A 27,737-nucleotide genomic window follows, 5' to 3' on the forward strand; every position below is an offset into this window, starting at 1 on the left:
GGAGCTGCAGCGAGGGATTGAACCCACATCCTCGTGGGCACTCACTATGTTGGGCTTTTAACCTGCTATATAAGTTCCCAGGCTAGGGGTTGAAGTGGAGCTTCAGCTGCCAGCCTACGCCACAACCGCAGCAATGCCAGATCCAAGCCAAGCCTGTGACCTACACCACAGCTCTCCGCAACGCCAGATCCTTAACCCACTGAGCGAGGCCAGGGATTGAACCTTCATCCTCACAGATACCTCACAGTCAGATTTGTTAACACTGAGCCACAATGGATATTCCCCAAAAACCTACTCTTAACCTGCTGAACCACAATGGAAACTCCATTTTTCTTACATTTTATATCTCTTTAAAAAAAGGTTACCAGGGTTCCTGAGGTGAGATAAAAAATTTCCAGTCTTTCAATAGCAGGTAAAAAACTATGGTCCTAGAATGTTATGTTCACACTTTGTTTGGGTTTAGGAACAGTGTTGTTGTGTAAGGTGTAGAGGCATGTGGACTGTGTATTCTGAGCTACACTCTGGTCGAAGGTACTCTTCTTTACCAGGATTATTGTAGGCAGTATCTAACAATTTCTTCTGTCCTTGCTTGCCCTGTTAAGGTCTGTTCTACACTCAGCAGCCAAAATGATCCTTTTTTTTTTTTTTTTTTTTTTTAAGGGCCGTACCCTTGACACATGGCAGTTCCCAGATTAGGGTTCGAATTGGAGCTGTAGCCGCCAGCCTATGTCATGGCCACAGCAACGCCAGATCCTGTCTGCATCAGGGACCTACACCCCAGCTCACGACAACATCAGATCCTTTAACCTACTTATAAAGGCTGTGGGTGTGGCCCTTAAAAAGAAAAAAAGAAAAAGTTTTTTGTTTCCTCTTTGTAATGTTAATCCTTTGGTATAGGTCAAGAGTTTACAGTTTGGGTATTCAGTTTACTCAGCAAATACATATCGGTGTTAGGTATATAGCATTTGCTGCCCTGTGAGGGAAGTTTTGACCTATCAATAGACATGAGGAGATGAGTGTAAGGTAACCATGTCTAGGGTAACCCAGAGAAGCAGTACCTAACCTAGCCTGGCTTAGCCAGGGACAGCTCGCTGGGGAAGGAGACCCTTATAGGAATGAGGGTTTGGAAACGGGAGGAGCCTTTCTTGGCTGAGGGCTCCGCATGTACCAAGAGACAAGCCTGGAGTTCCCGTCGTGGCACAGTGGTTAACGAATCCGACTAGGAACCATGAGGTTGCAGGTTCGATCCCTGCCCTTGCTCAGTGGGTTTACGATCCGGCGTTGCTGTGAGCTGTGGTGTAGGTTGCAGACGCGGCTCGGATCCCGCATTGCTGTGGCTCTGGCATAGGCCAGTGGCTACAGCTCCTATTCGACCCCTAGCCTGGGAACCTCCATATGCTGTGGGAGTGGCCCAAAGAAATAGCAAAAAGACAAAGACAAAAAAAAAAAAAAAGAGACAAGCCTAAGGAGATGCATTCCTTTGTTTCATGGCTGAAGAGGCTAAGAGGGTTCAGCTATGCGCAAACCACAGGTTTCAGAGAAAACTAAGGTGGATATTCTTAGTTGAGTGAATGCTGAGTAAGTGAAAAAAGGAACGATTAACTTCAAGACTGGATCTTCAGATTATTTGGGTACCTTCTTACCTTACAATATTATGAATGAATGATAAAGACTTTAGTAGGAGTTCCCTGGTGGCCTAGCCGGTTAAAGATCTGGCAGTGTCACTCCTGTGGCTTGGGTCACTTCTGTGGCATGGGTTCAGTCCCTGGCCTGGTAACTTCTGCATGCTGAAGGCACAACCCCTCCCCACCGCAAAAAAAACCAAACAAAACAGCTTTAATAAGCTAGGAGTGAGAACGTTATTTATACACGGAGGTTGCCGATTTTGGAATTTGGGTTTTCCTTTTTGGTTTGGATAATGCTATGTAGCTTTGGTGTATGGCAATGTTAGTAATATTTAGACCTGGGAATATTTATTTGTTTATGTTTTATAACGATTTTTGTTTTTTCCATTATAGTTGATTACAGTGTTCTGTCAATTTTCTGCTGCACAGCAAGTGACCCAGTCACACATAAATGTATACATTCTTTTTCTCACATTATCATGCTCCATTACAAGTGACCAGACATAGTTCTCTGGGAATATTTAAATAACTGGATCCGAAGGATTTTTTTGTGCTTTGAGGGATGAGAGGGGGGGTTGATTTAACTTGAAACGTATGTGTTAAATTTAGTTCAGCATACTTCAATTAAATTTTTTGGTTTTAAGCATCTAATTCTTCTGAAGTTATTCTCCAGGTTGAATTATGGAGTTTGCAAATTAAACTTGTATAATGCAAACCATAGCACCTGAAATGTTGCCAGTGAAAGTATCAGGTTACAAGAGGAAGGTTTTAGCTTTGCATGTTGCAGTTCTCATCTAGGAGATGGGATGAATTAAAATGGGTATGGGAGACAGAGACCTGCAGGCCAGTATACTTTGAAAGAGACCCCTGTGTCCACTTGGAGTGAAGTTGAGGGGTAAAGGAAAGTTGCTGCTTATAGATTTCAAGCATCTGTATTTCAAGATATGGTCTGCAAGGTCTGGGTAGCTATTTTATCACTGTTTATTTCTTCTCATTCCAGAATTGTATCCTGACTGTAAATTGGAGAAGCCAGCGGCACTGCCAGTGTTCTTTGAGGTAGTGTCTGTGTGGGATCTGCTGTGAGTCGAATCATTGTTCAAATAAGGTAAATGCATAGTGGTGAAAGGAACCAATAATAACTTCACTGGCTCATAAAACCAGTCTTTTGTTGAGTTTATCCAGAAGATTCCTTAATGGAAGTTCTGGGTTCTTACTAAGCAATGTTTACTTTTCAGTTTCACAGACTGAAACATGATGATAAAGTAGCTTTGCTCTCTTCTCTGAACTAACTTTTGAGTTTTTAAATAATACATTTTATTCACTTGGACATACTGTAAAGGATCTACTATAAACTTGACACATAAATATACACACACACTCACTGTTAATAGTTTGATGAACAGTCTCTTTTCATGCATATGTTACTTGTATGTATGTGTACAAATAAAATTGGAGTTGTGCTTTGTCACCTGGTTCTTGTTAACAAGAACAAGTTTTTTTCTGTTTGCATTTTTTTTCTTTCCATTTTTTTTTCTTCTTCCAGCCACCTTGTGGCATTTGGAGTTCCCAGGCCGGGGATCAGATCTAAGGGCTTCTTACGAAAAACAGTCCTCCTGCCCCCTTCCCAGTCCCTAGAAGCAGTCATTTCCAACTCTACTGGTTTTTTTTTTTTTGGAGTTACCTCTAAATAATAAGCTTATTTTATTGCTTATGGGCTTTCTAGTTTTGGGTATTGTCTCTTAACTTCCTTCCTTGGATAATGGTGGTTTCTTGTAGAAGTCTCGACCACACACCCACATTCATTGTCACTCTGGTTATAATGTAGTTTTGGTTAGAGCAGTGTTCACTGTTGATATTGCAGTTATGTATAGCTTATAGCCAATTCATGTTGCATGCTATGGCTAATTTTCCTTTTTTCTACAACTTTTTGTTTTCTCTGTTGATAATTATCTTTTTCTGGCTTGTTTTGCTTAGTTTCTGTGTTCTTATGAGTAATTTCTGAACTCTGCAAAAAGTGTCAGTCTTCTTCAGTACTTTAAGCATTTGTTTTATTATAAAATTTGTCTTAGAGTTGTTTTCCTATCTGCTTCATTCTGGACATGTGCTCTAGGCAGCTGCCCAGCTGTCAATACTTTTAGATACTTCATATAAGTGAAATCATGCAGTTTTTGTCTTTCTCTGACTGGCTTATATCACTTAACATTATGTCTTCTAGGTTCCTGCATGTTGTCACATAGTGTAGAAGTCTTTTTAAAGGCTGAGTAGTATTCCATTCCATATATCACATTTCCTTTATCAACTTGCCTATGGACATTTATGTTTTTTTCCACATCTTGGCCATGGTGATAGTGCTTTAGTGAACATGGTAATGTTAACATTTCTTTTGAGATCTTGATTTCAGTTCTTTTGGATAAATACTCAGGAGTAGGATTAATGGATATGTGTTCTTAAAATCAGGAGCTCCCTATTGTTCTCTGAGTGAAGCAGAGAAGTGAGACTACTGCACAGTATTTAAGATAATGGATAGTTTCCTCATGTAAAATTGGGGTGATAAATAGTATCTGTCTTATAACAGTATTATAAATTAAGTGAATTAATATATGAAAAGCATTTAGAGAAGTGTCAGGCTATTAGTAAGTAGTAGTACTACATTTCTGTCCTTTTATGATGGAGACAGTCATATCTTTAAGTTTTTGGATTTTTTTTTTTTTTCTTTTCTTTTCTTTTTATGGCCAGTCCTATGGCATATGCAGGTTCCCAGGCTAGGGATTGAATCAGAGCTCTAGCTTCTGGCCTGTGCCACAGCCACAGCAATGCCAGATCCGAGCCTCGTCTGCGACCTGCATCACAGCTCGTGGCAGCATTGGATCCTTAACTCACTGAGTGAGGCCAGAGATCGAACCTGCAGCCTCCTGGTTACTAGTCAGATTCATTTCTGCTGAGCCATGATGGAAACTCCGTATCTTTTAGTTTTGAGAAAATTAACGAAAGTCTTTTTAGTAGGCTTAGGCCTATCAAGGAGACATTAGTATTTTCTTTTTAAAGGCTTTACACTTCTTTAGTATAGCTGGAATTTAATATTTGTTTATGGTAAGAGGGACTAATATTTTTTATCAGTCATTAATTAGTTGTCCAACTATTGATTTATCTTTTTTTCAAGTGTTTTGAAAAGCCACCTTTAAGGAGGGACGGTATGTTAACGGAGTGTATTTCTAAACTTTGTATTTCGTTCCATTTATTTGTCTAATCTTGTACTAATTCTCATTGCTTTTATTACTGTTGCCTTATTTTATCTTTAAATACTTAGTGATGCAAATTCTTCTTCTAGATTCAGCAGACAAAATATAATTGATATTTCCGTGCTTATTATTTTTCTCCATAGGAACTATGACAGTTCTTCAAGAGAGAGACTAAAGTATTTGAGACTAGAAAATAATCATCAGGAGTTCCCATCCTGGCACAGTGGAAATGCATCCTACTAGGAACCATGAGGTTGTGGGCTCGATCCCTGGCCTCGCTCAGTGAGTTAAGGATCTGGTGTTGCTGTGAGCTGTGGTGTAGGCTGGCAGCAACAGCTCCAATTAGACCCCTAGCCTGGGAACCTCCATATGATGCGGGTGCAGCCCTATAAAGACAAAAGACAGAAGAAAAAAAATAGTGACTAGAATGACATGTATATAGGAAGTCCATTGCATAATTTAAAAAAGCGTATTGGATTTTTACCTCTAAGATTTTTTGGTCTTTTTTTTTTTTTTTGGTCTTTTTTAGGGCCGCACCTGTGGTATATGGAGGTTCCCAGGCTAGGGGTTTAATCAGAGCTGTTGCTGCTGGCCTATGCCACAGTCACAGCCACGCCAGATCCAAGCTGCGTCTGCGACCTACACCACAGCTCACGACAACGCCGGATCCTGAACCCACTGAGCGAGGCCAGGGATCAAACCCGCAACCTCATGGTTCCTAGTTGGGTTCGTTTCCGCTGTACCACGATGGGAACTCCTAAGATTCTTTGTCTTTTAAAGCTATAGATTCTTTGATTCATTTAGTCAATAGGCACTTGAGTACTTGTTATTGTGCTTGTCCTTACCGGGTAACCAGCAGTGAGCAAGACAGACAGGACCCCTGTTTGTGGGGAGCTTACATTTTATTTTGGGAAGGCAGATAAGATAATTTCAGATTTTCCTAAGTGCTAGGAAAGAAATAGGACTACAAGATAATAGTGAGGGGTCATTAGGTAGAATGCTGTGGAAGACCTTTTTTGAGTTAGGTGACAAGCTGAGATCTGAAGGATGAGAAAGGAGCCAACCATGCTTGAGATTGCCTGAGAGTGTCCATGTAGCAGAGAATGGCAGGTGTAAAGGTGCTGAGACTTTAAATGACTGTTAAACATTCACGGAATAGAAAGAATGCCTTTGTGGCTCCAGCAGAGTAATTGAAGGGGAGAGAATGGTTTGAGATTATTTTGGAGAAGTAGGCAAGACCCAGATCATTTAGAATCCTGAAATTATGGCAAGCCAGAGCTTTCATAGCTAAATCTTATGAATTGTTTTGTTCCTTTAAAAAAAAAAATACGAGATGTTCCAGAAAATAATTAGACCTATTTCTATAAGTAGTTGATACGCCGTTCCTTAAAGAAATCCCAAGAGGAGGAGTTCCCGTCGTGGCGCAGTGGTTAATGAATCCGACTAGGAACCATGAGGTTGCAGGTTTAATCCCTGGCCTCGCTCAGTGGGTCGAGGATCTGGCGTTGCCGAGCTGTGGTGTAGGTTGCAGATGGGGCTCGAATCCCACATTGTTGTGGCTCTGGTGTAGGCCGGTGGCTATGGCTCTGATTAGACCCCTCGCCTGGGAATCTCCATATGCCGCGGGAGCAGCCCTAGAAAAGGCCAAAAAAACAAAAAGACAAAAAATGAAATCCCAAGAGGAAAGTTATACTGATCCCATGTATCTAAACAGAGTTCTGGTCGAATGTTTGGATCTACCTGGGATTAGGGTGGTTGAGTGGTCTCTAGATAGCTTTGAATAGTGCCTTAATTCACTTTAAATGGAACCAGCAGATTGGCTTCTTGATTTCTTTTCTAGACTCAGATGATTGGTAAGATCCAGAATGATAACAAATCTTGAAATTGTTTTTGGTTTATGTATAGAATTGTGTGTGTATTTAAGACATCTCTCTTTTCTTCCCTCAACTTATCTGGTGAAGTACAGATGGAAATGGAAAGACATCAGGTAGTTATCTCTACAGCTGTCTCCTCTTAGTGGATGAAAACCAGAAACTAAAAAAATAAATGACAGATTTAAAGGTGACTACTACTGGATTAGGTTTAAAACTTGAACATTCGAAAGGACATAATCATTGTTGTCCTTTAGGATGGTGCCATCCAAGAGAAGTCCACAGTGAGCCGTATGTAATTTCAAATTTCTTAGCAACCATGTTAAGAAAGTAAATAAAAAGTAGTTGAAATTAATTTTAATGACATATTTTATAAAATTTAACATATCCAACACATTATCATTTCCACATGTAATTAATATTAAAATAGTTAATGAGATATTTTACATTGCGGTTTTGTACTCTCTTGGAAATCCTGAGTTTTATACCTATAGCTCATCCCAGTTCAGACCTGCCACGTTTCATGTGCTTCACAGTCAGTGTATGGGATGGTGCAGCTCTAAGGTTCATACTTGTGAAAGAATGGATTAGTTGATACGATGTAGTTATTGAAAGATCCCTCCCATGTTCCAAACAAAGCAGTGGTAGTTTCATATACAAGGAAATAAATTTAAACACACATAACCCCCCCCAGACCTGTGTGTGATGGACTTGTTTGGGGAAGATGATATGGTCCTCATGTTTGTAAAAGATGCTAGACAACTTATCTCCTAAGAGAGTTATAAACAAACTTTATGTGGAGCAAGCTTTATGTAGAGCTCCATGTAAAGGGGCTGTCTACATATTGATGGTGGAGTGATTACTTGTTAAAGAGAGACCACAGTCCTACTCTTTGGAATCTGTAAAGGATGTCCATAAACTAGAGGTTTGGAATCCCTTTCCAGGTCTCTTGAGTAAGAATTTTGATAGACAGGAGTTCCTGTCGTGGCGCAGTGGTTAACGAATCCGACTAGGAATCATGAGGTTGCGGGTTCGGTCCCCACCCTTGCTCAGTGGGTTAACGATCTGGCGTTGCCGTGAGCTGTGGTGTAGGTTGCTGACGTGGCTTGGATCCTGCGTTGCTGTGGCTGTGGCTTAGGCTGGCAGCTACAGCCGATTAGACCCCAGCCTGGGAACCTCCATGTGCCGCAGGTGCGACCCTAGAAAAGATTTAAAAAAAAAAAATAGTTATGTTATAATTGGCTGTTTAACGTAGTTTTAGGAAAGATTTATCATAATGAGGTCTGGAAAGAGGCTATAGATGATTAGTTAACATAGCTTGTAGTGTCTGTATTAAGTTACAAAAGCTTGAATGTTCCTCTAAAAAAATGAGAAGGATATATTCCCCAATGGTTACACATTTAAAACAGGAACTAAAATTGCCATCATCCTCCACTAGGGTTATAGGAGAGGAGCCTCGTGGGTGAATCAGGTGAACTGAAGGTTATTTAAGTTGCTGACTGTGCTGTTCATTCTGTTTCTCTAATGATGAAGGGTTAATTGCGTAGATGATCCTGAGCCTAATAGATACCCACTGAGGAAATTCTCAGGAGAAGATAGATACCACAGCTTGTCTACACTGGGGATATTGCGGTGAATGAGTTCCAAATGAAAGGCTTCTCAGCTTGCTGTTGATTTTCCCTGCTACCATCCAGCAGCAAAGGGATTCTTCAAAGGTCAGAACCTTAGAATTTGACCTTTTCTTGCTTCTGTGCACCTCTTCAGTGTAACACATGCTAATTTAGCCAGTAAAGTTATAGAACACTTTATTCGGAGTTCCCCGTTGTGACGTAGTGGAAACAAATCTGACTAGGAACCATGAGGTTGCAGGTTCAATCCCTGGCCTCGATCAGTGGGTTAAGGATCCGGCGTTGTCGTGAGCTGTGGTGTAGGTCGCAGACATGGCTCGGATCCTGCGTTGCTATGGCTCTGGCATAGGCTGACTGCTTTTGCTCCAATTGGACCCCTAACCTGGGACCCTCCATATGCTGTGTGTGCGGCCCTGAAAAGACAAAAATAAGTAAATAATAAGACAAAAGACAAAATAAATAAGTAAATAAATAAATTTAAATAAAACACTTTATTCTTTGTAGCAAGATAGCTGATTGCTTAGTAATAGCGGGAAAATAGAATCGGTGGTGAGGTCTTTTGGCTCTCAGAGAAGTTCCTAAATATCTCCATCTCACCGCTCTAGGGTTATAGATAAACATAGCTTAAGGTGTGAACTCACTTGCTGATACCAGGCAGTTTACGTACACTTTTTTAATCATTAAGGTGATCTTGTGAGAAAGGTTGAGAGATAAGTAACTTGTTCAGCTAATGGTGGAGGAGCCAAGATTTGAACTCAGTTCTTTTTTACTGCAGTACCTAGCAGTGCTCTAAAGTGATTCTCTAGGGTTCTATTTATTGGGGACAGGGCATTTGAGATCAATAATTTGCTTTGGCATGTTCCCCCACACCCACCTTTATGTGCCCTTCTTGAAGTAATATATTAGGGAAAACACTGAATGAAAACTAGATTCTAAGCTTGTTTGCTTATTGTGTGTTGGGATTATGGGCTCTCTTTCCCTTGAGTCAGGATTTCCCAATTAATCTACTTTGGTCCTCTCCAGCTGTGAGATGTGGACACCTTTACCCCTGTCTTTTTTTTTTTTTAATTTTATTTTTCATTTAGGAATGATTTAAGAAGTACAGAAAATTGCTAGGATAGTATTCTTGTATTGGTTTGCTAGGGCTTGCCATAACTAAGTACTACAACCTGGGCAACTTCAACACAGCGATTTATTGTCCCACAGATCTGGAGACTAGAGGTTCAGAAATCAAGCTTGAAGATGACCATCTTCTCTCCACGTGTCTGTCTTTATGTAGATACCAGTTCTGTCTATAAAGAGCCCATCTCCAAATGAGGTCATGTTCTGAGATTCTTGGGTTCGGATCTCAGCATAGATGTTTTAGGGGTAGGGAGACACAGTTTAACCTGTATGGTACCTACCTTCGTTTACCCAGTTTCCTCTTCACAGTGTATGGTACATTTGTCACAATTAATGAACCAGTATTGATACACTATTAACTAAAGTGTAAGTCCTATTTTTAACACATAAGAAATCTTCAGTTCAACGAGGGAATGTGACTTGGAAAAGATTTCAAAACTAGTGACCTCCTTTCTGACTCTACTCTGGTGCAAGCAAACAAAAATTTCCACAGTCACGTCATGAACCTGAAAATATATTTTTTACCTATAATTACAACAGGGCTTTCTTATTTTCTGCATCCAGCTGAGTGCTTGGCACACATAGTAAGTGCTGAATAAATTCTGGTAGAATGAATAGAAAAATGTTCTTGGTACATGCTGGGCCATGGTATTTTTGGAGATTATACTCACACTTCTCTTAGCTAAGTAAGTATAAAGTGCAGAGGTTGTGAAACCTGATTCAATGAGAAAGCAAAACTATTTTAAAAATTATGAAATGACTGTGTATTTACCTTTTTAGTAACCAGTGCTTGGTGTCATGTCCTATACGGGTTGGTGAAGCCTGGCCTAAACAGCCTGAAACTTTTGAAGTTAAGTTGTATGTCCAGTACTATGCACGTTTAGCAAACGAGTAATCTATGGCGATTGTTACTTCCTTAAGTCCCCCAAATTCCTCTCTTATTTCAGATCACTTTCTTTTATATGCTTAGAACACAGAGTGCAGGCAAATCAGGTTGAATTTACCACTTACATACTTGTTCCCTCTAGGTGGCATACTGTGATAGAAGAATTTGGTGTGTATGAGTGTTTGCATACATTTTATTTTTACTAGCTTTTTTCCAAACTGGTGACTTGAGACCTAAGTTTATTACTTGTGTTTATTTTTCAGAATTGTCAAATACTGATCAGATTATGTTGCTTTCAGTGAATATTGCATAATATCCCAGCTATCCTAAGGTTTTCTTTTTTTCTTCCTCCCTCCCTCTCTCTCCCTCTCTCCTTCCCTTCCTTCCTTCCTTCTTTGGCTGCTCCACAGCCTATGGAGTTCCAGCATATGAAGTTCCTGGGCCAGGGATCAGATATGAGCCTCAGTTGCAACATGGGATCCTTTAACCCACTATGCCAAGTTAGGGATTGAACCTATGTCCTGGCACTGCAGAGATGCTGCCAATCCATTGTGCCACAGTGGGAACTCCAGATTTTCATATGTTTTAATTTTTGGGAGAGAAACAGCATTTTGATTAAAAGAATGAATAAAGGTGTTTCCCAGCAAAGGTTTGTCATTTTGATCTTAAATTATTCATTATTTTCTCTGATGTTTTAAAAAAAGAAAACAAACAGCTCGGTGTGTTAAGAACCCAACTGACAATCCATGCAGATGCTGACAATCCATGCAGATACAGGTTCGATCCCTGGCCTCACTTAGTAGGTAAGGATCTGGCATTGCCACGAGCTGTGGTGTAGGTCACAGATGCAGCTCAGATCTGGCATTGCTGTGGCTGTGCTGTAGGCCGACAGCTGCAGCTCCAGTTCAACCCCTAGCCCGGGAACTTCCATACACTGTAGGTGTGGCCCTAAAAAGAAAAAAAAATGAGGGAGTTTCCTGGTGGCCTGGAGGTTAAGGATTTGGTGTTGTCACCGCTATGGTTCAGGTTAGATCCCTGGCATGCTGTGAGTGCAACCAAAAAAGAAAGAAAGGGAAACATTTATGAAACTCTTATTCCTGTGTGGAAACCAGGCCTGAAATAATTAGTGTTGTGCTGAATGGAAAATGCCTGTCTCATTGACTTTTTCATACCTTTCCAAGTTACTGAGAAATAATGTGGTCCTGTTCCTTTAAAAAGTGAAAGATGGAAAGGGGGGAGTTTGCCATGTTATTGGAACAGAGAAACTAATTTACTCACTGACGAGCTGGAAGGAAATATGACCTCTTGCTGGCTGTGTGATGGAAAGAAGCTAGCAGCAGTGTCCCTCGCCCTGACAGGTGTCTGTCACAGAGCCCTGACTTGCTCTGGAAACTCGTCTTTCCAAGTGAGGTTGGTGCTGCCTGAATTTGGTGTAAGTGGATTGCCCCCATGCAAGTGATAGTTTATAAGTACAGTCAGAAGGTAAGTGGCCAAGTCCCTGGCCAGCTATTTTCAGGTAGATGGGCTAGTTCTTATAAAACAGTAGAATATGTTATGAATCTCAAATGATTTTTTCTGTAGTAAATTTCAGAGTTGGTGGGCTGGGAGTGGAGGGATGGTTCTTTTTTTAAAAGCAGGAAGTTTAGTTTAATTCCATTTTTAGAATCTGGCTGAAGTAAGGATGAAGAATGTCCTGGTCTGTTTGAAGACATTTAAGTTTTTTATCAGTGGTAGAGCTGTTCCAAACCCTCATTTTATTCTTGGGGAAAAAAGGCACAGAGAGATTATATTAAAAAAAACACCTGCTTCAGTTAAGGGGTTTTTGCCCTTATTAGCAGTATGAGTTTATTTTTGATAAATGTCTCTCTTTTAAGGTACCTGAACACTTGCTTGGTGCCTTTTTTTTTTTTTTCATCACATACCAGTGGCAACAAAAAAGATCAGTTATGTCCTCCTACAAGGGTCCTGATATTTTTGGGGTGGAGAGAGGGAAGAAAGTTTGCAGTAGCGGAACAGGCTAGAGCAGCAGCTGTTGTTTATTAGTTGATGACTGGTGCTTGGGCTTGAAAGGAGCAAAGTCAAGGAGACTTTCTCTGAGGCGGGACGGGCTCTCTGCCGATGAGACAGGAGCCCAGGCCCCACACCCACTCACAGAACACAGGGATCTGGTGGCTTTCAGAAGAGAACTCTTGTCAGAACAAGTCTGTTTTGCTTTGGGGAGCCCAAAGTAAGTAGCAGTACTGTTAGAAATTACCTGTTTTCCTCAAGTTTGAAGTAATGGCAGAAGTTACCACTTTTTTTTTTTTTTCCTGTGCAGTTTAGTTTGAATTTTGTGAAAAACAAGGCAGTGTTCCTGTTTACCATCCAGAGAAGTTAAGACTGGAAAAGGAAGGGCAGAGATTGAGTTTGGAGGACTTGGAATTGAACCTTTGTGGATAAGAGGTGGTTTATCCACCTGGTCAGTTACTTCCAGCATTGGCAGTATTCTTAACCAAGGGGGGTGGGGAGCTCTTTCTTTTATTATTATAAATAATCCATGGGCACTTTTATGTCAGGCTTGCCATTCCTTAATTAATATACTCTTAAACTACTTGAGAGTTTACCCTCAGGGAAGCTTCTTAATGTTCAAGTGAGAATTAAAAATTATCCATGTGTCCATGGATAACTAACATGAAATAGTTTTTTTTATGTAGTGAAAACAGTGTAGAGAGTTGGATCTTTTGTTTCTGCAGTAACTCTGACACGAGAACCAAGGCACAGCAACTTTCTCTAATGGGTGTGGGCTTTACTGGCAATCCCTTAACCCTCCAGTTTCTGAACACAGAGGGGTTCCTGTGCTGAATTGTTTCTGTGAAGTTTTTGGACTGGTTTCTCCTTTGAGTTTTTCCATCCTGGCAACTGTTAGGAAGAACACTTGAGAATTTGTTTTGTGTACAGGTCCATTGTTAGCTTAACTGAACTAAAATATATGCTCTCATTAATAAAAAAGGTTGTTTTCAGGGAAGTAGATAGTAAGGTTAGGATAAAAGCACATTGGTAAAAAAAGTACACTGTCAAATATATTTCTCCAGAAGCCAAATAAACAGTTGAAGTGAGCTCACAATTTTTACAGTGGATTTTGGCCTCTAGAATTAGAAGCTTTATTAACTTTTTTGACTTGCTAACTCAAAAATATTGTGTATCAGTGTGTATTTTCTACTCTCGGCTGTTATGAAGTAGTCACACGTCTAAAAACAAGTTGATGAAATAACCCACAATGGGAAAGGTATTTTGGACTTCCTGTAATTAGGAAATAGTTTAAAGTTGCACTTTGGAATTTATTTATTTATTTATTTATTTATTTATTTATGTTTTTTAGGGCAGCACTCAAGGCACATGGAGGTTCCCCAGGCTAGAGGTCTAATCGGAGCTATAGCTGCTGGCCTACACCACAGTCACAGCAACACCAGATCAGAGCTGCATCTGTGACCTACACCACACCTCATGGTGACGCTGGATCCTTAACCCACTGAGAAAGGCCAGGGATCGAACCCACAACCTCACGGTTTCTAGTCAGATTCGTTTCCACTGCTCCATTACGGGAACTCCTAGAATTTACTTTGTGTTTGAGCTGAATTTGGAATCATTGTTATTTGCTGATAAGTGAATTTCCTTTTAGACTTACTTGCTGAGCACACATGGAGAAGCTTATAGAGCTGAGCCTTTTGGGTCCCTTCATTTCATGTCTGGATTTTTTTTTTTCTCCCCTCCTCTCTGTCTTTTTAGGGCCACTCCCATGGCATATGGAGGTTCCCAGGCTAGGGATCTAATCAGAGCTGTAGTCGCCAGCTTATGCCAGGGCCATAGCAACGCGGGATCCAAGCCACGTCTGCGACCTACGCCACAGCTCATGGCAATGCCGGATCCTTAACCCACTGAGCGAGACCAGGGATGGAATCTCCATTCTCATGGATGCTGGTCAGGTTTATTAACTGCTGAGCCATGACGGGAACTCCTGGATTTTTTAATGTAAGGATTCTGGGGGTTTTTTGTTTTTAGGGGAAAGGTATGGGGAGATAGCTGCAGAGGCTGGGTGTATCCACTCAAACTTATGAGGATTTTGACCATGAATTGAGCCCACCTGTAAAGAGTTGATAATTTTTAAACTGGGTTATGGATACACTTGAGTTTCTTACACTGTTCTTTCCTACTTTTGTGTACGTTTGAATCAGTGCTTCTGTAATAAAAACATTTTTGGCCATGCCCACTGTACGCAGAAGTTCCTGGGCCAGGGATGGAACCTGCGCCACAGGAGTGACTTGAACTGCTGCAGTGACAACGTTGGATCCTTAACTTGTGGCGCCGCAAGGGAACTCCAAGGCTGGCCTTTCTTAACTCTCTTTAAAGTCATAAAAGAGGAAAACAATTCCATTGTGATAAAATTTACCTGAAGTTTACCTATGTGGACTTTGAATAATTAAGCTGCAGTTTTATTTATTTAGGGTCATGTGGAAATTACTAGAAGAAAGTACATAGATAATTGATTCAGTCCACATGAAAAGAATCAACACCATTAACTATGAATGTGAACAACTTTTTAAAAGACTGGTAAGGGGAAGTCACCTGTAAACTCATTAGCTAAAAAAGATTATATGTAAACTAAGAGGAGTGTACTCCCATCTTGTCTGTGTGTCATACGTCTTTCCCTTCTCTTGCTCCCTTCCTCTTCATGTCTTCCTTTCTGATCCATAGCAGTAACCTCTGTTAACCATCAGCGGCATGAGCTTATGTGGATATGTCTTATGTGTACATCTGTATCTACACATTGCACATGTTTAAATAAAACTCTACCAAATTACATAGATTTGGTATTTAAAGCTTAAAAATTTTAATACTGAACTCCAGAATAATTTTGATTTTATAACATAGGCGAGGGCAAACCTTTTATTTTATCTATAAGTTGTTTAAACAGCAAAGTTACCTTTCTCCCCCAAAGGACCCTCCTCCCTTTTTAGGGTATTTGCCTCTGTAAATTTTAAGACCTCAGAGTTGAAATTGGTGTTATATTTACAGATGGGTTTAATAATTTAAGAGAGCTGCTTAATAGCAGAGTAAAAGTCAAGAAGGGTTCTCTGACTTGATTTCTTCAGGGATGTGGGGTGTGAAGTGAAGCCTTGACAAAGTGTTACCCTAGAGATAAGAGATACCCACAGCTGCTCTTGATTCTCTTTCCTTTTTTCTCTCCCTCCCTCTCTCCCCCCTTTGCTCAGGAGACGATAATCTCCAGGGAAAAGCATAAAATAGTAAACATGTTTAGTATTTCATGTGAACTCTGCTTTCTGGTCTCTATCTAGAGGCACACCATCAGGCCCACTACTTTGCCTGCAATCCTTTGTGAGTGGTGGATTTCTTTCTTGGCTGGTTTTTGGATCTGTCTTTTTTTTCCCCCCAGTCCTTTTGTTCACCAAGAGTTTTCTACTTCTTGCCTTTAGTGACTATTGAGAGCAGGGATGTCTTGACTGGATTAGATGGCTGTGGAGTTTCACTCTAACCTGGCACTACCAAATGAAGTGTGAGGTCTCCCTAATACTTCGATCAGTTTGGCCTTTTGCGCCTTTGAGGAAGACATGGAAGGCGGCGTAAGGCTGAGCTCAGCTGCTAGTTTAGCAGTAGTGATTAGGGCTGCGGTACATACTTAATTTTATTCTTGGACCATATTGTTACTCTTTGATGAGCCGATCTTTTATTATTCCTGCTTGTTTGATGAAGATAATGGAGAATGTAAGAAGTGTAAAGAGCCTGTTCGTGTAGCACATACCAGGTGTCCACTCCATGGCTAAGCATTGTGCATAAAATCGAGAACAAATCAGACATGATCTCTAACCAGTTAGTAGCCTCCTGGGTTTGGTATCCTGAAGTGTTAAACTTATTTTGTTAGCACTCTTGTGTTATCTGACAGTCATCAAATGTAGTGCCATCTGGTCTGGAAAAGTATGCTGCCCTCTTGACAGAGCAGAGACAACAGTCCTGGGGCCTGGGCAATGAATAGGGAGGCCAGCCCTGCATGGAATCAGTCCTCAGGGACTTGTCCCATTCTTTTAAGGTTATGTTAGAGATCCTTACACAGGGAAAAGACTAATTTTAAGACTTATTTTAGAAGCACATATTAGGTGGTAACTGTTGAAAATCAATTAATGTAATACAATAGAATAAAGGATCAAAACCTCTTGATCATCTCAATAGATACAGTAAAAACATTTGAAAAAAAAAAATTCAATGTACTTTTGTAACAAAAAAGAATCGACCCAATAGGAATAGGAACTTTCTCAACCTGATAATGGACATCTGTGAAAAACCTACAGGTATCATTGTACATGAAGGTGGAAGGAAGACTATCTCTTTTGCACATGGTATGATCTTATTTAGAAAATCTTGAGGAATCCATTGAAAAACTATTAATTAGAACTATTAAATGAATTTAGTAAGGTTACCGGATACAAGATTGAGTGTATAAAAATGAATTGTATTTCTAGACACTAGCAATGAGCAATCAAAATGAAATAGAAAAACAGTTCCATTTCCAGTTGCATCAAAAAAAGAGTAAGATACTTAGGAATAAATTTAACAAAATGAGCACAAAATTTGTATCCAAAAATTTGAATCCACTGTGGAAAGGCATTCCATGTTCATGGGTTGGAAGACTTAATGTTAAGATGATAGTTCTCTCCAAATTGATCTACAGATTTCAAAGTTTTTATCAAAATCCCAGCTGACTTTTTTTGTTTTTGCGGAAATTGGTGTGCTGATTCTAAAATTCATGTGGATATGTAGGGAACCAGAATTACCAAAATTGTCTTGGAGCAGAAGGAAGTTGGAAAACCCATATTTTGATTTCAGAATGTATTACAAAGCTATGGAAATCGAGACTGTGGTATTGGCATAAGTGTAGACATACGGATCAATGGAATAAAATTGAGAATACTGAAGTAAACCCTCACATTTATGGGTAATTGATTATTGACCAAGATGCCAACATTTCAGTAGGGTAACAGTAGTCTTGTCAACAAATGGTACTAGGGTGTCTGGATATCCACACGCAGAAAAAGGAAGTTGGACCCTTAATATAAAATTAAAAGCAAAATAGATCATAGACCTAAATCCAAGAGCTAAAACTATAAAATTCTTAGAAGAGAACCTAGAAGTAAATCTTTGTGACCTTGGGCAAGCCCTTTTTAGACATGACACCAAAAGCAGAAGGAGCAAAAAACATAAGATAAGTGGGTTGTTTTCTGTTTTTTGTTTGTTTGTTTGTTTTTGGTTTTTTTAGGGCTGCCCCCACAGCATATGGAGGTTCCCAGGCCAGGGGTCTGATTGGAGCTATAGCCGCTGGCGCATGCCACAACCACAGCAACACCAGATCTGAGCCGCATCTGTGATCTACACCACAGCTCACGGCAATGCCAGATCCTTAACCCACTGAACAAGGCCGGGGATTGAACCAGAGACCTCATGGTTCCTAGTCGGATTCGTTTCTGCTGCACCGTAACAGGAACTCCTTTTCTTTTTTCTTTTTAGGGCTGCTCCTGCGGCATATGGGGGTTCCCAGACTAGGGGTCGAATCTGAGCTGCAACCGCCGGGCCTCGGCCGTAGCAACTCCTGATCTGAGCTGTGTCTGCAACCTACACACAGTTCACAGCAAACACCAGGTCCGTAATCCACTGAGCAAGGCCAGGGATGGAACCTGCATCCTCATGGATACTAGTCGGGTTAGTTATTGCTGAGCCACAAAGGGAACTCCGAAGATAAGTTGTATGTTACTAAAAAAAAAATTAAAAAATAAAAAATACAAAATCTCTTGTTCTTAAAAGGTCAACATCAGAAAAATGAAAGGACAGCCTACAAATTGGTAGAAACTTTTTGTAAGGTATACGTTTAATAAGGGACCTGTATCCATAATTTATAAAGAAGTCTTGGGAGTTCCCGTCGTGGCGCAGTGGTTAACAAGTCCGACTGGGAACCGTGGGGTTGCGGGTTCTGTCCCTGCCCTTGCTCAGTGGGTTAACGATCCGGCGTTGCCGTGAGCTGTGGTGTGGGTTGCGGACGCAGCTTGGTTCCTGCATTGCTGTGGCTCTGGCGTGGGCCAGTGGCTACAGCTCCGATTCGACCCCTAGCCTGGGAACCTCCGTGTGCCGTGGGAGCGGCCCAAAGAAATAGCAAAAAAAAGACCCCAAAAATAAATAAATAAATAAATAAATAAAGAAGTCTTATAACTGAGTGAAAAGACAATTCAACTTAAAAATGGACAAGGGACTTAAATAGACATTTCTCCAAGAGAAGATACATGGATAGCCAGTAAAGATATGAAAATATGCTCAATAACATTAGTAATTAGGGAAATACAAATCAAAATCATAGTGAAATACAACTTCATACCCACTAGGATAGCTATAATAAAAAAGACCGACATTAATTAAGTGTTGGAGGGAGTTCCTGCTGTGGTGTAGTAGGATAAGGATCTGGCATTGTCTCTGTGGGGGTGTGGGTTTGATCCCCAGCCTGGTGCAGTGGGTTGAGGATCCAGTGTTGCTGTAGCTGTGACATAGGCTGCCACTGTGTCTCAGATACAGTCCCTGGCCTGGGAACTTCTGTATGCTATGGGTGCAGCCAAAAGGGTGGGGTAGGATGGGGGGAGTAAGTGTTGGAGATGTAGAGAAATTGGAAGCCTCCTGTACTGCTGATGGGAAAAGTAAAATGGTATAGCTGCTTTGGAATGTAGTCTGGCAGTACTTCACAAGGTTAAGCATTGTTACAATCCGACTGAGCAGTACCACTCCTAAATATATACTTAAGAGAAATAATATCTTCACACAACCCTGGTACCAAAATCAGACAATGACACTACCAAAAAAAAACACTACCAATGACAGGCCAGTATCTTTGATGAATATAGATACAAAAATTCTCAACAAAATATTAGCAAACCAAATCCTAACAACACATTAAAAAAAAGATCATATACCATGACCAAGTTGGATTCATCCCAGGGTCACAAGAATGGTTCAGCATGTGCAAATCAAACAATGTAATACCTCACATCAACAAAAGAAAAGACAAAAACCACATGATCATCTCAGTAGATGGCGGAAAAATCATAGAGGGAACATAGCTTAATAAAAGCTGTTTATGACAAACCCACAGCCAATGTAACACTCAATGGAGAGAAGCTGAAAGCCTTCCCGCTAAAATCTAGAACAAGACAAGAATGCTCATCCTCACTACTTTTTTCCAACATAGTATTGGGAGTCCTAGCTGCAGCAGTCAGACAAGAAAGAGGAAAGATATCCATATGGGTAATAAAGAGGCAAAATTGTCATCATATGCAAATGACGTGTTAGTCTGTATAGAAAATCCGAAAGACTTCACACAAAACTACAAAATAAATGAATTCAGCAAGGCAGCAGGATGCAAAATTAACATAAAGAAGTTGGTTGCATTTTCTTTTTTTGGTCTTTTGTCTTTTATCTTTCCAGGGCTGCACCCGAAGCACATGGAGGTTCCCAGGGTCTAATCGGAGCTATAGCGCCTACACCACAGCTCACGGAAATGCTGGATCCTTAACCCACTGAATGAGGCCAGGGATAGAACCCACAACCTCATGGTTCCTAGTCGGATTCATTTCCGCTGTGCCACGACGGGAACTCCCGGTTGCATTTTTTTATACTAAAAATGAAATGTCAGAGAATGTAAACAATCCTTTTTAAAATCACATCCAAAAAATTTTAAATACTTACGAATAAACCTGACCAAGGAGGTGAAAGACGTATATACTGAGAACTATAAAATATTAATAAAGGAAATTGAAGATGATTCAAAGAAATGGAAAGCCTGTGCTCTCGGATTAGAAAAATTAATATAGTTAATATGGCCATACCATTCAAAGCAATCTGCAGATTTAATGGGATCCTTATCGAATTACCCATGACATATTTCAAAGAGCTAGAACAAATAATCCTAAAACTTACATGGAATCAGAAAAGACCCAGAACTGCCATAGCATTCCTGAGGGAAAAGAACAAAGCAGGAGGCATAACCTTCCCAGACTTCAGACAATACTGCAAAGCCACAGTAGTTAAAACAGCATAGTATTGGCACAAAAACAGACATACAGATTAATGGAGCAGAATAGCCCAGAAATAAACCCACACACACTTATGGTCAGTTGATCTTTGGCGAAGGAGGTAAGAATATACAATGGAGAAAAGACAGTCTTTTCAGCAAGTGGTATTGGGGAAGTTAGAACACACCCTCACACAGTACACCAAAATAGGCTCAGAATGGCTTAAAGTCTTCCTGGAAGAGAACACAGGCAGAACATTCTCTGATAGAAGTCATACCAGTGTGGGAGTTCCCGTCGTGGCGCAGTGGTTAACGAATCCGACTAGGAACCATGAGGTTGCGGGCTTGATCCCTGGCATAGGCCAGAGGCTACAGCTCCGATTTGACCCCTAGCCTGGGAACCTCCATATGCCGCGGGAGCGGCTCAAGAAAAGGCAAAAAGACAAAAAAAAAAAAAAAGTCATACCAGTGTTTCCTTGGGTCAGCCTCACAAGGCAGTAGAAGTAAGAGTAAAAATAAGCAAATCCGGCCTAATCAAACTTAAAAGCATTTACACAGCAAAGTAAAACATCAACAAAATGAAAAGATAGCCTATGGACTAAGAGAAAATATTTGTAAATGATGCAGCTGAAAAGGGCTTAATTTCCACCTGGGAGCTGTAGCCACCAGCCTATGCCAGAGCCACAGGAATGTGGGATCTGAGCTGTGTCTTCGACCTACACCACGGTTCATGGCAATGCCAGATCCTTAACCCACTGAGCAAGGCCAGGGATTGAACCAGCATCCTCATGGATGCTAGTTGGGTTTGCTCACCTCTCAGCCACCATGGGAACTCCTATCTTGTCTTCTTTACCATATCTGAAATTCAGGAGGAGTGGAGACTTTGATTCATTTATCCATCCTTCATGCCTCTGCATGCCTTTGATGTGCCAGACACTGCGTAATGGTAGTTAAGAACACTGGTTTGGAGCCCGGTCACCTAGATTCAGTTCCAGGTGTTGCCACTTAAAGCTGTGTGCTCTTGGGCAAATTAACGCCTTTTTTTTTTTTTTTTTTTTTTTTTTGGCTGTTGGGTGTAGCAGCTTGATGTGGAGTCTCAGCTATCAGACCAGGGATTGAACCTGGGCCACAGCAGTGAAAGTGCTGAGTCCTAATCATTCAGACCACCAGGGAATTCCATTGTTTCCTTCTTTATTTTTCAGTATTATCATCTGTAAAAAGGATTATAATAATACCCTCCTTGAGGACAAGTTAATAAGAACACTGTTTAAGTGCTTGCTGTTCTGGGCATTGAGGATACAGCAGTAAATAAGAAAGATGAGATTTCTGCTGGTGGGCACTTACAGTCCACGTGGGTAAAGGTGGAAAAACAAAGTAAGCAGGACAGTTTCAAGTTCTGAAATAGAGTGCTCTGAAGAAGAAAACAAAGATACTGGAGTAGACCTTAGAGAATGATTGGGTGGCCAGGGCAAACCTCTGAGGAGAGAGCTTTTGAGTTAAGATCTCAATAACAAGAAAATTTAATAGGGTAGAAGAAGGTGAAATGTCGACTGATTTATTTTATTTTATTTTTTTGCCAGAAGCAACATCACATAAAAGAATCTTCGGTTAAGCAGTGAGGCAACGAGGTGTGGTAGAAAAGATCTTGGAGTTCTGGCCTGGTTTGGCTATTAACTAGCTTTGTGATCTTTGAAAAGGAAAAAAACAGGGTTGTTGTTTTTTTGTTTTTTGCTTTTTGTTTTCTTTTTTCATGGGAAAATGACCCTAAAAGAGGGTTGACTCTTGAAGCTAATGATGAGCTAGAAGAAAATAACAGTTGTTCTCTTTATAAATTACTTTAGTCCTATGTTTATGGATTAATATCCTGTATTTGACGGGATGTAGTACATCCTGTTGTGCTACAAAAATATTTGAGAATATTCTCTCACACTTCCACCTTTTCTTTGGTAGTAAATGTTAAGGACGTGCCTCATGGCTTCAAGGTCCAGGGAGTAGGGAAATGGTCAGATGTGCCACATACTCTTTAACCAGGATATCATTGCATAGAGTTTCTTCTGTTAGAGCTGGGAAGCCTGTCTCAGGTCATCTTGGTACTTTTATTAACAGTTAACTTATTTTGTAAAACTTATCTGCTTATTGGGAAAAGACTGCTCATTTTTTGTAAGTTTCATGGTGTTCCCAGTTAGAATTACAAGTTAGGTTGTCCGTTTGCTGCTGTGGGTTGGTCTGTTTGGAATTGTACCGCTTAGAAATACCCCTTGATAAAAGGGCAAAGAATCGTGTTTTGGTTTTTTGTCTTTTTAGGACCACACTTGCAGCATATGGAAGTTTCCGGGCTAGGGGTTGAATCAGAGCTGTAGCTGCCGGCCTACACCACAGTCACAGCAAGTTGAGATTTGAGCTGTGTCTGTGACCTATAACCACAGCTTACAGCAACTCTGGATCCTTAACCCACTGAGCAAGGCCAGGGATCGAACCCACGTCCTCATGGATACTAGTCATATTTGTTACTACTGATCCATGATGGGAACTCTTTTTTTTTTTTTTCTAATGGCTACACCCATAGCATATGGAAGGTTCCAGGCCAAGGATTGGATCCAAGCTGCTACTGTGACCTATGCCACAGCCATGGCAATGCAGGATCCTTTAACCCTCTGCACTGGACCCGGGGTTGAATCTGCCCCTCTGCAGCAACCCAAGCCACTGCAGTTGGATTCTTTAACCCACTGTGCCACAGTAGGAACTCGCTCTTAAAAAAAAAAAAAAAACAAAAAAAACATTTCATCTTTTTAAAAAAAATAAAGTTTCTGAATTTCCTTGGTGTAGAGTGAGTTAGTGATCCAAAAAAGTGGCCAAAAAAAAACTTGTTTGTGTCTATGGAAGTTCAAATTTTCAAAGGGACTTATTTATTTGAATCTATCTTCTTCCTTTAGGTGTAACTGAAAAGTGACCCTCTCTTCAGAGATGTCAAAAACAAACAAATCTAAGTCTGGATCTCGCTCTTCTCGGTCAAGATCCGCATCAAGATCTCGTTCTCGTTCATTTTCAAAGTCCCGGTCCCGAAGTCGATCTGTCTCTCGTTCGAGGAAGCGCAGGCTGAGGTAAGGGGGTGTGAGTGTATATTAATATAATCACTGATCCGTCAGTATGGGTCATTGATGATGTTTCGTTCAGCTCTTCCTGTGAGTGCCAGATGGAGGCGAGGGGTTGGCTTGAGGGCAGCGTGTGGTCTGTAAGATATTCCATGTCTCTTCAAGGGCTACAGATCGCAATCGGCTTCGACTGCTGTGCTGTTTCCCTAATTCCTTTTCTCTTCTGACGATAATACCGTTTTTCATCCACTTTGGAAGAAAGAGCATTTTATTTTTATTTAAGCTATTTGCTTCAAATCTCTGTACCTGATTATTTTTCACTAAAATATTTTTGGAGGTTTGGACTAAAGTTTATTTGTATCATCAAAGAAAGGGTTGCTCAGAGGATTAATAGTACTATCAGGAAAGAAGCCTTAACCCACTAAAATAATTACACCTAAAAAACTTATCAGGAGCCGTTTGTATACACCAATTGTATATGCCAGTTGTTAACAAGCTGCATTTATTCAGTCGAACAACTTTTTTTTTTTTTTTTTTTGTCTTTTTAGGGCCGCACCCGTGGCATGTGGAGGTTGGCTAGGGGTCCATTCGGAGCTACAGCTGCTTATACCACAACCACAGCAACGCTGGATCCAAGCCATGTCTTCGACCTACGCCACAGGTCCTGGCAATGCCGGATCCTTAACCCACTGAGGAGGGCCAGGGATCAAACCCACAACCTCATGGTTCCTAGTTGGATTCATTTCTTCTGTGCCATGACAGGAACTCCAAGTCAAACACATCTTAAAACTACTTAAAAGTTGCTATGGTAGACATCATTTTGTCCTACTAAATGTACAAAGAATTCTTTTGAAATTTATGGCCATTATTCTTTAATTTAGTTTCTACCCCTTTAGTAGGGTTTTTCCCCCGTTTCAACTGTGTCTTGCAGTAGGATATGAAACTTCCAGCATCTTTTCCTCTTTTGATGCGTTGTGAGTTCAGTTTTCATTCTTTAAAACTTTTACTATTCTTTTGTGAATTGATTAAGAACTTTTTAGTAAATGTAAGTTTCTATGTGTGTTAGAGAAATATTGAAGTATTTAAATATCGAAGGGAGAATCTTTGCACAATTTCATTCTTTTTGTTAAAGTTAGAGTAGGCAAGGAGATAATTTTCAGTGGTTTTTTTTTTTTTTTTTTTTTTGCTATTTCTTGGGCCGCCCCTGCGGCATATGGAGGTTCCCAGGCTAGGGGTCCAATCGGAGCTGTAGCCGCCGGCCTACGCCAGAGCCACAGCAACGCGGGATCTGAGCTGCGTCTGCAACCTACACCACAGCTCACGGCAACGCCGGATCGTTAACCCACTGAGCAAGGGCAGGGACCGAACCCGCAACCTCATGGTTCCTAGTCGGATTTGTTAACCACTGCACCACAACGGGAACTCCTAAGCTTTATTCTTGATGGTTTCCATAGTCTTATAGTACTTCTAAAAGAGATTAAAGACAAATGGTTAGTAGCATCTCCCCTTCTCCTCCCAATAAGTTAGTTTTTGTTGTTGTTGTTGTTTTGTGTTTTTTTTTTTTTTTTTTCTTGTCTTTTTAGGGCCACATCCATGGCATATGGAGGTTCCCAGGCTAGGGGTGGAATCAGAGCTGTAGCTGCTGGCCTGTGCCACAGCCACAGCAATGAGGGATCCTTAACCCCCTGAGCGAGGCCAGGGTCCTCCTGGATGCTAGTCAGATTCATTTCTGCTGAGCCATGACGGGAACTCCCAAGAGTAAGTTAGTTCTTAACTGGAATCTATGAGAAGCCTATCTAAAAATTAGTTTCAGAGCAGAGATTCAACAAAAAGTAGGTGTGGATAAATATCGAAGTCTTTGCTATAGTGTAGAACAGAAGATATAAATGTTGAATCTCTCTCTCAAAAGAAAACACTGAATTAAAAAAAAATTTTTTTTAATGAAGATAATGTTACACCTTGAGGGTAACCCAATCCTAGCTTTATTTTTCTTTCCCATGTTCCTTGGGTGCACATATTTGTACCAGATTTTGTTCAAGCCCTGTGCTAAATGGAGTCTGTTTCATTGTCCAGTTGTGTCAGGGTCTGTGTAAGTAAAATTCCATCCCATCTCCCCTCCAAAAAAATAAAAGAAGAGAGGAAAATATATCTACCTAAGGAAGTTGCTATCAAGGCCATAGGATTGAGCAGATACTCTTAGTAACTCCCATTTTATACCCAGAGTCTTTTGATCTGAGCTGTTTAAACCTCAGTGTTAGCTCATTTGCTTCTAGAGGTAACATTTTAAAACTTAATCTAGTAAATGGAAATTAAATAATTGGCTTAAAAAGAGGAGGCTCTACAACTGAAACTAAGATAAAATTGAACTGACATAAACCCAATTGAAAAATGTTAACCAACTATGAAGTATTTGATAACTGGAGTTCTGCACATCTTTCTGGGCAGATTGCTTCTCTTTATTCTAATTTGGCATGGCCATTAATCAACTTGCCAAATGAGGGGAAAATACCTTAGGCAGGAATATGTACTGGGGTAGGTCTAGAGCCCCTTTATGTGCTGTCTTAATACCTAAAGAGGACTTCCTCTTTGGCTCCGCGGGTTACGAACTTGACTGGTATCCATGAGGATGCAAGTTTGATCCCTGGCCTCGATCAGTGGGTAGGGATCCAGCATTGCCATGAGCTGTGGTTTAGGTCACAGACATGGCTAGGATCTGCTGTGGTATAGGCTGCCAGCTGCAGTTCCAATTCGACCCCTAGCCCTAGAACTTTTAGGCCACAGATGTGACCCTAAAAAGCAAAAAAAACCAAAAAAACAAAAACAAAAAAACCCAGTGGAGTATTTCCACTAAAAAGCATATTTTTAATACTTGATTCTAGTCTGATTTCTCTGTTTTTTGTTTTTGTTTTTGTGTCTTTTTTGCCGTTTCTTGGGCCGCTCCTGAGGCATATGGAGGTTCCCAGGCTAGGGGTAGAATCGGAGCTGTAGCCACTGGCCTACGCCAGAGCCACAGCAACGCTGGATCTGAACCTTGTCTGCAACCTACACCACAGCTCACGGCAACGCCGGATCCTTAACCCACTGAGCAAGGCCAGGGATCGAACCCACAACCTCATGGTTCCTAGTCGGATTCGCTAACCACTGAGCCATGATGGGAACTCCCTCTGTTTTTTAGAAACAGATAAATTTGCCACTGGATGTTCAGTTTTTATTTCTGGCTTATCTGTTTCATGATTTTTTTCTTTTGTTTTCCCTCTCCTGCAAGGAAAGTATACTATCCAGAGAGTTTGAGAAACCATGCCTTTAAATTACCTTAACTGCTGATTCCTACAGAATTGGAGAAAATTGGTTGTTTCCTTGTATTTCACAGACTGTATCCTTTTAAGTGACTTCTCATAAATAACTTCATTTGCAATCTGCAGAGCCTCATGTTCCTGCATCTATGCAGTGACTGCGGGTTTTGGATGCAGTATGCCGCAGGGCCCTACTAGTAATTGGTGACAGAAGCAGCAGTAACCTCTGAGGATGGGAACATGAATAAAACCCTCCTTAGTGCTGGTAGTGCATCACCTCCCTCAAGTATAGCCATTTAATTGGGTCATATTCAGTTTCATAGCCTGCATCTGCCTCTCCCTCCTTCTTTCTTCTATTGGTACTGTTTTCAATTGAAAAGTGTGGAAGGTAAGTTTTTTTTTTTTTTTTTTTTTTTTAATTGTGCTTAAACAGCAACCATTAACAACCAGCGATATGATGCATCTTTGCCAGTTCCAGTTGTTCCTCCCATAGAGGAAACTGAGTACCATGGGTAGTAAATAGTGGAAAACCAATCCCACTTTATCTTCTTTAGATTAAAAGTGTAAGTTTCTTTTTTAAAATAACATTGTGTTTAGTTGTTAAAACCTGTCACATTTTCCTAAATAGAGTTACTTGTAAAATACCAAGCAAACAGATAAAATGCATCTCTTTCCAGTCAGGTCTGTATGAGAAATGTTTTTGAACTGAAGCATTTTTATTCTGTATTGTAAAGAAAACATTTTAGGGGTTTTCTAATAATTTTACCTATTTCTAGCTGACTGTAGGAGTAGTGACTGATGTTAATGCTCTTTATCATAGTTGACAAGCCGTGTTGAAGAACCTCAGTGGATTTTTGCGCCAACAAATTCAATTTTGGGGTTTTG

The 27,737-nt window shown here is 40.6% G+C and overlaps 1 protein-coding gene across 1 annotated transcript in view; it reads left to right on the forward strand.

Moving 5' to 3' along the window:
* The window catches only part of THRAP3 (thyroid hormone receptor associated protein 3), a 62,315-nt gene that overhangs the window by 17,289 nt on the left and 17,289 nt on the right, over positions 1 to 27,737 (forward strand). The window contains exons 2-3 of the mRNA XM_021095929.1: positions 2,626 to 2,730; positions 23,401 to 23,568. Coding sequence (XP_020951588.1) covers positions 23,432 to 23,568 — 137 coding nt within the window. The 5' untranslated portion in view covers positions 2,626 to 2,730; positions 23,401 to 23,431. The remainder of the gene's footprint in view (positions 1 to 2,625; positions 2,731 to 23,400; positions 23,569 to 27,737) is intronic.

Source organism: Sus scrofa, chromosome 6, assembly GCF_000003025.6.
Source record: "Sus scrofa isolate TJ Tabasco breed Duroc chromosome 6, Sscrofa11.1, whole genome shotgun sequence".
In the NCBI taxonomy this organism is placed as follows: domain Eukaryota; kingdom Metazoa; phylum Chordata; class Mammalia; order Artiodactyla; family Suidae; genus Sus; species Sus scrofa.